Source organism: Mobula birostris, chromosome 6 (assembly GCF_030028105.1).
Source record: "Mobula birostris isolate sMobBir1 chromosome 6, sMobBir1.hap1, whole genome shotgun sequence".
In the NCBI taxonomy this organism is placed as follows: Eukaryota; Metazoa; Chordata; class Chondrichthyes; order Myliobatiformes; family Myliobatidae; genus Mobula; species Mobula birostris.
Window position 1 is genome coordinate 80,285,200 of NC_092375.1, and position 14,523 is coordinate 80,299,722.

The 14,523-nt window shown below is 39.2% G+C and overlaps 1 protein-coding gene across 4 annotated transcripts in view; it reads right to left on the reverse strand.

Moving 5' to 3' along the window:
- The window catches only part of scml2 (Scm polycomb group protein like 2), a 140,550-nt gene that overhangs the window by 83,312 nt on the left and 42,715 nt on the right, over window positions 1–14,523 (reverse strand). For all 4 annotated transcript variants that reach the window (XM_072260718.1, XM_072260721.1, XM_072260722.1 and 1 more), the window contains 2 exons: window positions 10,446–10,516; window positions 7,593–7,827 (listed from right to left, as the gene is read on the reverse strand). In XM_072260718.1, the coding sequence (XP_072116819.1) occupies window positions 7,593–7,827; window positions 10,446–10,516 (306 nt within the window). The remainder of the gene's footprint in view (window positions 1–7,592; window positions 7,828–10,445; window positions 10,517–14,523) is intronic.

Here is a 14,523-nt window from a genome sequence, read left to right on the forward strand (position 1 = left end):
ATAGAAAAGCAGTTAGCCTTTATTCACAGCCACTCCTGATGAGATTGTAAACCACAGAGAAATGAACATCAGAAATAGAAGAAAAAAGATCTAGCTAATCTACGATGCCTGATACAAAACAAAGCTACTCTGGGTTCCCTAATATCCAGTGGAAAACTCATGGATCCCATGTACAAGAGTAATTAAGGTTGTTTTACTGGTTCTTTGATAAAGTAAAGAATAGTACAACTATAGCAACTTTTCTTTTCATTAGCTTAACTTAAAAATATCTAGAAATATAATTTTACAGAGTTTTAACAGCTAATAGCAGGTGATTGGTGTATCTGTTAGCAAAAAATAGAGTGAAAGGAAAGGAAAGGGAAAGAGAATGACACGTTTTCTCATGACTAACTATTGCAACATCAACTAACAAACTTGTGCCTCAAAGATTCAGCTCATGCAGAGGGTCTAGCTGATTCTGAGTTTTGTTAAGATTTTACAAGATGCATCCATATCAAAACTAAACTGCCAATAGTCAAACCATTAAAGCAACTGGTTCAAGTCTAATAAACATCACCAATATAATTATTGTGCTTTGAAGAATTAACTAACTTAAACTGAAAAGTTACATGTGAATGGGTCATATATCATGTTTATGCCTCATTCCTGGGGGTTCCATTTCTTCCTCAAGAGAACCAGCTTAAAATATACAACCATAATTAAAGTGTATTGTCTAAGGGTTGACCATAATTGCTAATAATTTTAAATAAATCACTTGAGAGTAAATATCAAGCTGAAGTTTAAACCAAAAAGGTATTTCATTACAGTTACCAATTAATTTATCTACCTCCTAAAATAGTAAACTAAAGCAGAACATCTAATCAAAGAGGTTGTCAGGAAAAGTAACCCTACCATCCAACTACACAAAACTGTCTTGATTCTTTTCCAAAAAGAAAACAAAGGAAAGCCTCTAAGATTGGTTGGGATCAGGGCATGATTTGCTTTCTTTCCCCCCCTATCTTCCAAGATCAAAAGTGTGTCTCACATTCAAAAATAAAAGGAAACAAAAACAGCCTCAGCCATTATTTGCAGATACACTATTTGTGTGGACACAGACCACTGCAATATGCCACTCGATCACTTATTGAATAACAAATGCAATACCTATGCAAGACAAAGCTATGGATGACCAAAACCACCAGCCGTTTATGGAGAAAACCAACAGAATAATCTGCAAATACTCAGATAGTAAGCCAACAATTACGAGGATGAGGCCCACTGACATCTTACGCTGCCTTCTATTAAACCTTTTAACACTTAATCTCATTTTCTACCTTACTATATTTTGTCCTTCTCTTTTGATCTCTTCCACTACACGTTTAGTGTTTCACAAAGTAATATAGCTTTTTGCAATTCTGACCAAAAAAAAGTTATCCAAAACATATAACTGTTTATCTCTTCTGCAAATATGCCCTGACCTGCAGAGTATTTACATTTACTTCACTCAAACGGAGGGAACGTCGACTCAGACCATGAGAGGCCTGCCTCCCCTTCGACGTTCCCTCATTCAAAGCTTGTGTGCAATGTAAAGTATATTGACAAATTTCTATAGATGCGAGGTTGAAAATATATTGACAGGTTGCATCATGGCCTGGTACGGAAAAGCCTTCAATGTTGACACAGCCTAGCCCATCATCCTAGCTATCACTGCTGTCACAGGAAAACAGCATCTACCATCAAGACCCCCACCATCCAGGCCATGCTCTTTTCTTGCTGCTGCCATCAAGAAGGTGGTATACGAACAGTTATTACTCCTCAACCATCAGGGACTTGAACCAGAGGGGATAACTCCACTCAATTTCACTCGCCTCTTCATTGAACTGTTCATATGACACATGGAACAAGGACTATTTATCTCATGTTTGCTCTATTTATTGCTTATTTATTATATTTTTAATTTTCTTTTTGCATAGCTGGTTGATTTTTTTTGCATACTGGTTATTATTGTTCCTCTTGGGTGTCGTCTTTCATTAGTTCTATTGTGTTTCTTGTACTTACTGTGATTGCCCATAAGAAAATGAATCTCATACTTGTATATGGTGACATATATACTTCGATGATATATTTACTTTGAACATTGATCAAGGATAATTTCATTCCAGGCTTTGCTCCAAAACAAAGCAATATCATGATGAATAAATTCCAGTATGAAATTTGAATGCATTGTAATTTAACTTACATTTATAACTCTTCAGTGATGCCTGGATCTAACTATAGTTAAATATCTATTTCCAAATATCACATGTTAAATGAATTCCAACCTACATAAATCATATTGTCTGGAGTCCATCCTCCATACATTGATCTTCTTAAACTGTGCTCACCCATTGAAGTATATACACTCAACTTTACTTATTATTTTCCCTTCTATTTTTACTTTAAATTGTCCATTCTATTTGAAGCACTTTGAAAGTTAAAGCAGAGGTATTATAGCAAACAACATTCCTGTAAAAAACAGAAATACACTAGATTCCAGTTAATTGGGCCATTGGTTAATTGAGACAGCCATTTATTTAGGACAACTGTTAAAATAAAGAAAATAGCTGTGATTCCCTTTGTTTATTTGGGACACTGTGCCACTTAATTGGGACAGGAAGCTGTTGCTGAACAGATTCTAACTAGCTTTAATCGCGTGCGCTTGTGTGGCCTTTAGACACTGCACCATGCTTAGGCAAAACAGTTTTTAAATAATGCCAATTGCATACGCTTGTCTTATGTTATCCATTGGCCAATGGACACCAATTCAAATTAGTGAATTTTGATAATTTTGTTTTTATTTCAACTTTTAAAAATTTTCAAACCCTTGTCAAGATGTCATGAAAAGATTAGACACTAGCCAAAAAATTACCCTACTGGACCACATTAAAAGCCATCCACCAAACATCAGTCATTAGTACAGTTTGTCACTGGTGGGAAATATGAAGTCAAGGAATGTAACAAAGGTGGCACATCTAAACAAAACTGGAAGACTGTACAGGATAACAGGATATTTATTGTTGGATTACCAACACTACTTCATGCAGGAAGACAACGAAGGAGTCCATTATCTGTACTCGGTGTCTGCGCTGAATCTGTTCATCTACAATGCCTGTAAAAAGTATTCACCCCTTCCCCCAGAAATTTTCATGTTTTCTTGGATTTAATGTGGCTTTTTTTTCAAAAACATTGAATCAACAGAAAAAGACTCTTTCGTGTCAACATGAAAACATATTCTTCAAAGTGATCTAAATTAATTACAAATATAAAACACAACATAATTGATTGCAAATATTCAACCCCTTCAAGTCAGTATTTAATAGACACACTTTTGGCAGCAATTACAGCCTTGAGTCTGTGTGGATGGGTCTCTATCAGCTTTGCACATCTGGACACTACAACCTTTCCCCATTCTTCTTTACAAAACTACTCAAGCTCTGTCAGATTGCATGGGGATTGTGAATAAACAGCCCTTTTCAAGACCAATGGAATTGGGGACTCTGCCTTGGCCACTCCAGAACATTAACTTTGTTATTTTTAAGCCACTCCTGTGTAGCTTTGGTTTTATGCCTGGGCTCATTGTCTTGCTGGAAAACAAATCTTCTCCCAAGCCACAGTTCTCTTGCAGACTATGCCAGGTTTTCCCTGCATTTTGCTGCATTCATTTTACCTTCTACCTTCACATGCTTCCAGGGGCTGATACAGTGAAGCATCCCTACAGCATGATGTAGCCACCACCATGCTTCACAGTAGCGATGATGTGTTTTTGATGATGTGCGGTGTTTAGCTTATGCCAAAAAGCTCAATTTTGGTTGCATCAGACCATTGAACTTTCTTCCAGCTGACTTCAGAGGCACCACTTGCCTTCTGGCAAACCCTACCTTACAGTTCATGTGAGTTTTTTTCCCCCCAACAGTGGCTTCTCTTTGCCACTCTCCCATAAAGCTGCGACAGGTGAAGCAAGTGGGCAACAGTTGTTGTACGCGCAGTTTCTCCCATCTCAGCCACTGAAGCCTGCAACTCCTCCAGAGTGGTCACAGGTCTCTTGGTGGCCTCCCTCACTATTCCCCTTCTTGCACAGTCACTCATTTTTTGAAGACAGCCTGCTCTAGGCAGATTTACAGCTGTGCCATATTCTTTCCATTTCTTGATGATTAACTATATTCCAAGGGATATTCAGTGATTTGGAAATTTTCTTGTACAGGTGTCCCCCGCTTTTCGAACATTCGCTTTACGAAACCTCACTATTATGAAAGACCTACATTAGTACCCTGTTTTCGCTTTCAGAAGGTGTTTTCACGGTTACAAAAAAAAGCAGCGTGCGATAAAAAATCAGCACACGAGAAAAAGCAGCGTGCGATAAAAGGCAGCACGCGCCCCGAGCAGCCACTCTCCCCGGATTCGGAACGGCATTCTCGCCGGCATTGCTTAAACACGTGCCTGTGAGCAGTCGTTTCCAAGATGAGTTCTATGGTATCGGAAAAGCCTAAAAGAGCTCGTAAGGGTGTTACACATAGCGTAAAACTAGACATAATTAAGCGTTTCGATCGTGGTGAACGAAGTAAGGACAAAGTGAGTTTGGCTTGTGGAAGTTGACGAAGATGATGTTGAAGAGGTTTTGGCATCCCATGACCAAGAACTAATAGATGAAGAGCTGATGTAATTGGAAGAAGAAAGAATAACAATCGAAACCGAATACAGTAGCACACGGACCAAAGGTGAAGTCATCCAGGAACTGAACATGAAGCAACTGCGTGAGATTTTCGCTGCAATGATATAGTACGACTTTAATTTTGAAAGGATACGTAGCTTTAGGGCATATTTGCTGGACGGTTTGAGTGCTTACAAAGAACTGTATGATAGAAAAATGTGTGAGGTTCAGCAGTCAAGCAAGCCTTCCACATCAGCCACAGCAGATGACGAACCTCGACCTTCGACATCGAGGCAGGCAGTCATAGGAGAAGATGAGCTGCCAACAATGGAAACAGACAACGATGAGATGACACCCCAGTGTCCCACCACCCCAATTTGCGACGACTCAGCCTAATACACCATCATCAGTGTGCTCGGCGCTGTCCCAATTCCGGTAAGTGATACTACACTGTACATACATTATTTCTACTTTATATCGGCTGTGTATTTTCACGTGTTATTTGGTATGATTTGGCAGCTTCAAGCCTAAAGGTTACTGGAGAGAGTGTTTTGCCAAGAGCGCTTGCACCGTGTTTTTGCCGACGGCGCTTGCGTGAGATTTTCGCTATGGGAACAGTGCAGGCAATCGTTGCAGAGAAGTATTTCTAATTTATATAGGCTGTGTATTTATCATATCATTCCTGCTTTTACTATGTGTTACTGTTATTTTAGGTTTTATGTGTTATCTGGTAGGTTATTTTTGGGTCTGCGAACGCTCACAAAATTTTCCCATATAAATAAATGATAATTGCTTCTTCGCTTTACGACATTTCGGCTTACGAACCATTTCATAGGAACGCTCTACCTTCAGATGGCGGGGGAAACCTGTATCCATCTCCTGACTTGTGCTTTTCAATAACCTTTTCACAGAGTTGCATGGAATGTTCTTTTGTCTTATTGGTGTGGTTTTTGCCAGGATACTGATACATTAGCAGTTGGACCTTCCAGATACAGGTGTATTTTTACTACAATCAATTGAAACATCTAGACTGTACACTAGTGATCTCCATTTAATTAATTATGTGACTTCTAAAACCAATTAGCTGCACCAGTGATGATTTGGTGTGTCATATTAAAGGAGGTGAATACTTATACAATCAATTATTTTGTGTTTTATATTTGTAATTAATTTAGATCACTTTGTAGAGGCATGTTTTCACTTTGACATGAAAGAAGTCTTTTTCTGTTGATCAGTGTCAATAAAAGCCAAATTAAATCCACTGATTCAATATTGTAAAATGATAAAAATTGAAAACTTACAAGAGGAGCAAATACTTTTTATAGGCACTGTACATTCAAAAGAACAAGGCAGCATGTAGTTCATTGATAATCATTAGGAACAAATACACAGTTTTATGGTACTATAATAGTATTGGTAGCGTTCTAAATTATTCTATATTTCACTTAAATACATAATTTGTTACTCAGTTAAATAGTAGTTTGCCCTTTTTTCAAAAAAAAAATACCTTCTTAACAACTTCCACGAAACCAGTTAATTTGGGCAGCTGCTAAATTGGGCCAAAATGTGGTCCAATTATCTAGAGGCTACTGTATATCTAAACACTAACATTCGGAATCAGAGATTGAAGCAGGTGAAAATTATCCTGGGGAATTTAGATCAGAATCTCTATTTTCTATGTTTTATGGTCAATCTCAACCCCAGGATGTAATATACAGAACCACATCACTGTTCAATAAACTTGCAACAGTGATGTAACATATTCTTGCACAAGAGTTCATGCTTATCACTGGTAAATCATGATTCAACGATATTGTTGTTAAATAACCTCAGAGTGAATATACATTATGTTTCAGAATTTTGACTGGCTTGAGTGGAAAACCAACTGGATTTATAAAAGGATTTTTTCATTAGGTTAAATTTAGCTAAAAAGGTTGTAAGGTCATAAATTCCATACAACATATACAATATTTGAAAATGGCAATATCCAGACGTTTTTGAACACAATTACATGACTTGCATGCCAAATTTATTAATTACATTCAAGAACAGGATTTGGATGTAATCTTAAAATCACCTCATCACTGAGTAAGCCATAGGGGGAATTTCGGGAACTTGTATTGATTCAATTCTAAAAGGAGTATTTCAGCAATGTTCTGTATATTTTTTAAAGTTAACTGTATTGAGTACATTGGGTCTACTGAAGGGAGAAAATTATGTCCTTTCCCTTTTAGTTTAAATTTCCTACAGAATTAATTAAAAGTAAGGACATTAACAGGACAGGTCTTTCTTTTTTTACATATCCTGCTTTTTAATAAAACAAACAAAACTATTAATTTGATAAAATGTTATCCACTAAATCTCCAAACCATAAGAGGAGGAGTAAGCATAAAGTTACAAGCCCAACTCCACCTAGCTTGGTATTGAATAAAATAGTGGATTGATCTTCTGGTATTAAATCCACTTTCATACCTTTTCTCCTTCATTCCTCCCAGCTCAAAATCAATGAGCTTGTGTATATTCAAAAATGAACTATCATCAGATTCTCTTCAGCTGCAAGAATTGTAATCCTTTTACTGAAGGCATTTCTCCTTAGTCCAATCCCAAATATTTGACAGCGTTCTTTGGGAAAGGGCCCACATGAAAAAGTTATGGATGTTCTTTTTCAAAAAAAGTTACAGAACGATTTTGTGGGACAAATGATACACACATAACTTAAGAGAATAACTTCGTTTCACAAACTATAATTATCAATCAAGCACCCAAAAACAGATTCTTACATTTGTTATTCTCTAAATTTGTTGCAATTATTTACACCTTGTCATTTAGTAACTAATTTATTATGTAGGAAGTGAATAGTATTTACATTTATATACTGATGAAGTGTACACCATCAATTCAAACAGGTAAACATAGATTTTCTTACCGAGTGGAGGCTGCAGCATTCCACTGTTCTTCTCACAGGTCCCAATAGGTTGTATATCGGATGAGTCAACTAATCGCCAAAAATCATTTTTGTTGTCACTCCCATCAAGACGTAATCGCAGCCTTGCTCCCGTTATTCCAACCACAGTGGCTATACAAATTGAAGTAACATTCCTTGGATCCTGAGCTTCAAGCTTCATGTTAATTTTGAACTCATTGTTGGGTGGAATTCTTGGCTGATGTGAAGAATCAATGTTAATACAAGTCTTCAGTGAAAATTTTTTTCTATATTTTCATAAAAAGGCAATGTAAATTTTAAACAATTTTCTATCTCGAAATACAGTCAAGCAACTAACCACTTCAGGATGCTTGCATGAGAGTGCAAGGTCTCAAGACTCTCTTTCCTCGAGACTGTATGATCCCTTAGGCCTATTCTAATGTTACCTGAGAATACTGCAAAGAGTCTACATGCAAACTTCTCCAATGTTGAAGGGTGAGTAATTTAGACAGTACTTTGTACAAATGGGCATTACCAGACAATATTGAGGGATTCATCTTCAAATCTAAATGAATATACCATAGTTGTCACCAACTTCATCAAGACCTGTGTGGATGAGCGTGTGCCTTTGAGAACATATTGGACAAACCTAAATCCAAAGTCATGGATGATTTGTAGTCTGCTAAGGGCTATATCTGTGGTTTTCAAGACTGGTGATCTAGAACTATACAAGTAGTTCAGGTATGACCTATGGAAGGCAAAAAAACCTATTCTGATTGAAGTTAGAAACAGAATCAGATGCACATTGGCTCTGGCAAGATTTGTAGGCCATGACTTCCTACAAGGCGAAACCTAACATCAAGAATGGTTGTGATGCTTCATTCCCAGTTGAATCCAATGCCTGTTATGAATGTTTTGAAAGGGAGAATAAAACTACTCCTGTGTGAACCCTTGCAGCTTCTGGTCATCTTGAAAGATCATCTTTCAAGAGCAAACCAACTGGCCCTGATGGTGAACCTGGTAGGGCACAGAAAAGCTGTGCCTATCAACTGGTAGAAGTGTTCAAGGACATCTTTAGTCTCTTACAACTGCAGTCAGAGGTTGTGACTTCCTTCAAAAGGGTGACAATTATACCAGTGCCCAAGAAGAGCTTTGAAAGTTTGGTCATGGCCAGAATCAGCTCCTGCCTAAGCAAGGACCTGGACCTGCTGCCATTTGCCTATTGCCACGATAGGTCTACAGATGTAATCTCACTGGCTCTCCATTTGGCCTTGGATCACCCGGACAACAGCAACACCCACATCAGGCTGTTGTTGATTGATTGCAACTCAGTATTCAATACCATCATAGCTTCAGTACTACTCAAAAACCGCCACAACTTGGACCTCTGCATCTTGCTCTGTAACTGTATCCTTGACTTCATCAGGAGACCACAGTCAGTGCAGAATAGAATTAACATTATCTCACTGACCTCAAGAATGTGTGATTAGCCCACTGCTCTACTCTCTCTGAATCCACCACTGCGTGGCTAGCACAGCTCAAACTCCATCTATAAATTTGCCGATTGTTGGCGGAATTTCAGATCATGACAAGGGGGCATACAATACAGGAGTGAGATAAATCAGCTGATTGAGTGGTGTGATTGAGTGGTGTCACAGCAACAACCACAAGGGGTCAGCAGTGCAAATACTGAGCAGTTTCAAATTCCTGGATGTAAACATCTCTGAAGATTTATCCTGGGTGCAACACATTGATGCAATTACACAGAAGGCATGACAATGGCTATATTTTAGGAGTATGAGGAGATATAGCATGTCAAAGACTCTAGCATATTTCCGCAAATATACTAAGCAGAGCATTCTAACTGGTTGCATCACCATCTGGTATGAAGGAGCCACTGTACAGGATCAGGAAAAAGCTACAGAAAATTGCAAACGCAGCCAGCTCCATCATGGGCACTAGCCTCCCTAGCTTCGAGGACATCTTCAAAAGGCAGCATCCATCTTCAGAGACTCCCAAGATTCAGGACGTGCCCTCTTCTCATTGCTAACATCAAGGAAGAAGTACAGAAGCCTTAAAACACACACTCAATATCTTAGAACAGTTTCTTCCACTCCACCATTAGATTTCTGTATGGACAATAAACCCATGGAAACTACCTCAATAAAAACTGTCCAAGTCCCTCAAAACTGAACCAAGGTAACCAAAGCCACATTTTCCAAATTTAGGTAATAGAAAATTTTCTCTTGAAGTAGAGATACACAGAATGTAGATTACAAGTACATATTAGTGAAAAGAAAACATATCTGATATCCTGAGATACTCTCAAAATCAAACAATACCTGTGCATTTTCCACCTACAGATGAAAACATTTTAACCCATTAAGTTAAAGAATATGTTAACAATCACCAATAAATTGACATACTTGTGTGCATTGGGATTAAATGACAACACTGCAAAGGAGCCAGTATCTGTTGGCAATTATTGAGAAAGGTTAACAGCAAATACTGAAACTAATTCTAACAGTGAATGCTGAATAACAATCAACTAAATAAATACACCTCTACAAACAAGTAATGTCAAATCTTCACCAATGCAACTTGGAAAACAAATGAGTCTGTGTGTTGGGGGGGGAGTGATTGCAGCAATGTGAACAAAAGTAAAATCTTCATTTTAAACCATGAACTTTATATTGTGTTGGAACATTAACAACACTTGAATGAAGATGTAGAAAAGTTATATAACTGAGCCAACTCTATTCAACAGTTTGATCCTGTCATTAAACGAACAATGGCCTCACTTCAAAAACCTAAATGACTATCACCATGTGCAATTCAGCTTCTGTAGTTACATACCTGTCTAAAACAATGTGGGGGAGCTGGAACTTCTCCACTTTCTTTCAAGTAATCATCCCAGTTAAAATGTTCTGTAAACAACAAGAACAATTTTGTACAATAGAGTGTCATACAAGTTCTATTCTTGATGGGTGTTTTCGCCATTGCAATTTAAATGTATTTTGGACAAAAGTAAGAGGTTAAGGAAAATTTGATTAGGATATTTGGATGAAGTAGCTTGAAGTTTCAGAATTTCATGACTGATAATCTTGTGACCATGAACCTGCTTTTGTTGGATCAATATCCAAGTTGCTAATTAATTAACAATAATTATTTCATTTTCTATACAATAATACCATCTAAAATTGTGTTACTGAGCAAGAAATGGAAGAAATATTTATGGCATAACAGTTTAATTATTTTCTTAGCTCCAAATTAATTATTCCCTGCAGCTATTCAATTCGCCTTGTTCAGAAATTCAAACAAATGAAGCTGAACATAAAAGCTGTAATAGGTTTAAATATGTAAGACCATTAGAAAATCACTTAAGAACAGGGGGCACATCAAATCTTATGTATAAACATGAGAGGCTCTTATAAGTTCTGCACAGTAGCAATAACATGCACTGATAATCATGGTTTGGGCCTCCTCATCGTAGGGGGAGCAATATCCTTGCAGGTAGGTTTGCTAGCATGGTTCGGGAGGGTTTAAACTAATTTGCGAGGGGGATGGGACCCAGAGCGATAGAGCAGTGAAAGAAGTGCATGGAGTAAAGCCAGATCTAACATACAGAGAGCATTTGAGGAAAGAGAAGCAGAATAAACAGTGTAAAGACAGTAAGGTAGAAGGGCTGAAATGTGTGTACCTCAATGCAAGAAACATCAGGAACAAAGGTGATGAACTGCGAGCTTGGATACATACATGGAATTATGATGTAGTGGCCATTACAGAGACTTGGCTGGCACCAAGGCAGGAATTGATTCTCAATATTCCTGGATTTCGGTGCTTTAAAAGGGATAGAGAGGGCAGAAAAAGGGGAGGAGGGGTGGCATTACTGGTCAGGGATACGATTATAGTTACAGATAATATAGCAGGGTCCTCTTTTGAGTCAATATGGGTGGAAGTCAGGAACAGGAAGGGAGCAGTTACTCTACTGGGGGTATTCTATAGGCCCCCTGGTAGCAGCAGAGATACAGAGGAGCAGATTGGGAGGCAGATTTTGGAAAGATGCAAAAATAATAGGGTTGTTATCATGGGTGACATTAACTTCCATAATATTGATTGGCACCTGATTAGTTCCAAGGGTTTAGATGGGGCAGAATTTGTTAAGTGTGTCCAGGACAGATTCCTGTCACAGTATGTGGACAGGCCAACCAGGGGGAATGCCACACTCGATCTAGTACTAGGTAATGAACCGGGTCAGGTCACAGATCTCTCAGTGGGTGAGCATCTGGGGGACAGTGACCACTGCTCCCTGGCCTTTAGCATTATCATGGAAAAGGATAGAATCAGAGAGGACAGGAAAATTTTTAATTGGGGAAAGGCAAATTATGAGGCTATAAGGCTCGAACTTGCGGGTGTGAATTGGGATGATGTTTTTGCAGGGAAATGTACTATGGACATGTGGTCGATGTTTAGAGATCTCTTGCGGAATGTTGGGGATAAATTTGTCCCGGTGAGGAAGACGAAGGGACAAGGAAGGGACGTAGGGTGAAGGAACCATGGGTGACAAGTGAGGTGGAAAATCTAGTCAGGTGGAAGAAGGCAGCATACATGAGGTTTAGGAAGCAAGGATCAGATGGGTCATTGAGGAATATAGGGAAGCAAGAAAGGAGCTTAAGAAGGGGCTGAGAAGAGCAAGAAGGGGGCATGAGAAGGCCTTGGTGAGTAGGGTAAAGGAAAACCCCAAGGCATTCTTCAATTATGTGAAGAAAAAAAAGGATGACAGGAGTGAAGGTAGGAGGGATTAGAGATAAAGCTGAGAAAATGTGCCTGGAGGCTGTGGAAGTGAGCGAGGTCATCAATGAATACTTCTCTTCGGTATTCACCAATCAGAGGGAACTTGATGATGGTGAAGACAATATGAGTGAGGTTGATGTTCTGGAGCATGTTGATATTAAGGGAGAGGAGGGGTTGGAGTTGTTAAAATACATTAGGACAGACAAGTCCCCGGGGCCTGACGGAATATTCCCCAGGCTGCTCCACGAGGCAAGAGAAGAGATTGCTGAGCCTCTGGCTAGGATCTTTATATCCTCGTTGTCCATGGCAATGGTACCGGAGGACTGGAGGGAGGCGAATGTTGTCCCTTTGTTCAAAAAAGGTAGTAGGGATAGTCCGGGTAATTATAGACCAGTGAACCTTACATCTGTGGTGGGAAAGCTGTTGGAAAAGATTCTTAGAGATAGGATCTACAGGCATTTAGAGAATCATGGTCTGATCAGGGACAGTCAGCGTGGCTTTGTGAAGGGCAGATCCTGTCTAACAAGCCTGATAGAGTTCTTTGAGGTGGTGACCAGGCATATAGATGAGGGTAGTGCAGTGGATGTGATCTATATGGATTTTAGTAAGGCATTTGACAAGGTTCCACACGGTAGGCTTATTCAGAAAGTTAGAAGGCATAGGAACCAGGGAAGTTTGGCCAGGTGGATTCAGAATTGGCTTGCCTGCAGAAGGCAGAGGGTGGTGGTGGAGGGAGTACATTCAGATTGGAGGATTGTGACTAGTGGTGTCCCACAAGGATCTGTTCTAGGACCTCTACTTTTCGTGATTTTTATTAACGACCTGGATGTGGGGGTAGAAGGGTGGGTTGGCAAGTTTGCAGACGACACAAAGGTTGGTGGTGTTGTAGATAGTGGAGGATTGTCAAAGATTGCAGAGAGACATTGATAGGATGCAGGACTAGGCTGAGAAGTGGCAGATGGAGTTCAACCCGGGGAAGTGTGAGGTGGTACACTTTGGAGGGAGAAACTCCAAGGCAGAGTACAAAGTAAATGGCAGGATACTTGGTAGTGTGGAGGAGCAGAGGGATCTCGGGGTACATGTCCACAGATCCCCGAAAGTTGCCTCACAGGTGGATAGGGTAGTTAAGAAAGCTTATGGGGTGTTGGCTTTCATAAGTCGAGGGATAGAGTTTAAGAGTCGCGATGTAATGATGCAGCTCTATAAAAACTCTGGTTAGGCCACACTTGGAGTACTGTGTCCAGTTCTGGTCACCTCACTATAGGAAGGATGTGGAAGCATTGGAAAGGGTACAGAGGAGATTTACCAGGATGCTGCCTGGTTTAGAAAGTATGCATTATGATCAGAGATTAAGGGAGCTAGGGCTTTACTCTTTGGAGAGAAGGAGGATGAGAGGAGACATGGTAGAGGTGTACAAGGTAATAAGAGGAATAGATAGAGTGAATAGCCAGTGCCTCTTCCCCAGGGTACCACTGCTCAATACAAGAGGACATGGTTTTAAGGTAAGGGGTGGGAAGTTCAAGGGGGATATTAGAGGAAGGTTTTTTTACTCAGAGAGTGGTTTGTGCATGGAATGCACTGCCTCAGTCAGTGGTGGAGGCAGATACACTAGTGAAGTTTAAGAGACTACTAGACAGGTATATGGAGGAATTTAAGGTGGGGGCTTATAATGGGAGGCGGGGTTTGAGGGTCAGCACAATATTGTGGGCCGAAGGACCTGTACTGTGCTGTACTATTCTATGTAAGGTGTAAATCTGTATTTTTCAGCTGAATAAGAATGTCAATGATTGATTACACTCCAAGCATCAAACAATTATTGAGAAATCTTTTAAAAAGCCAAATAAAATTTCGGAGAAAAATTAAGCATTTGTACAGCCAGCTATTCAGAGAACTCCATGACTTTTACTGCAAATGAGAGTGTACATCAAACTGCTGGATAATTTCAATAATACTCTTAATTGGTTCTGACAGTTAAATTTGATCCAGACCAGATCATTGCTCTTCGGCTACAGCTTCAAAAATGCTAAGAGTCAAATATGGAGAAACTGTAAAGGAAAAGGTATATCATAAGTACAGTTGCAAGAAAAAAAGTTAGTGAACCCTTAGCAATTACCTGGTTTCTGCATTACTCATAAAATAT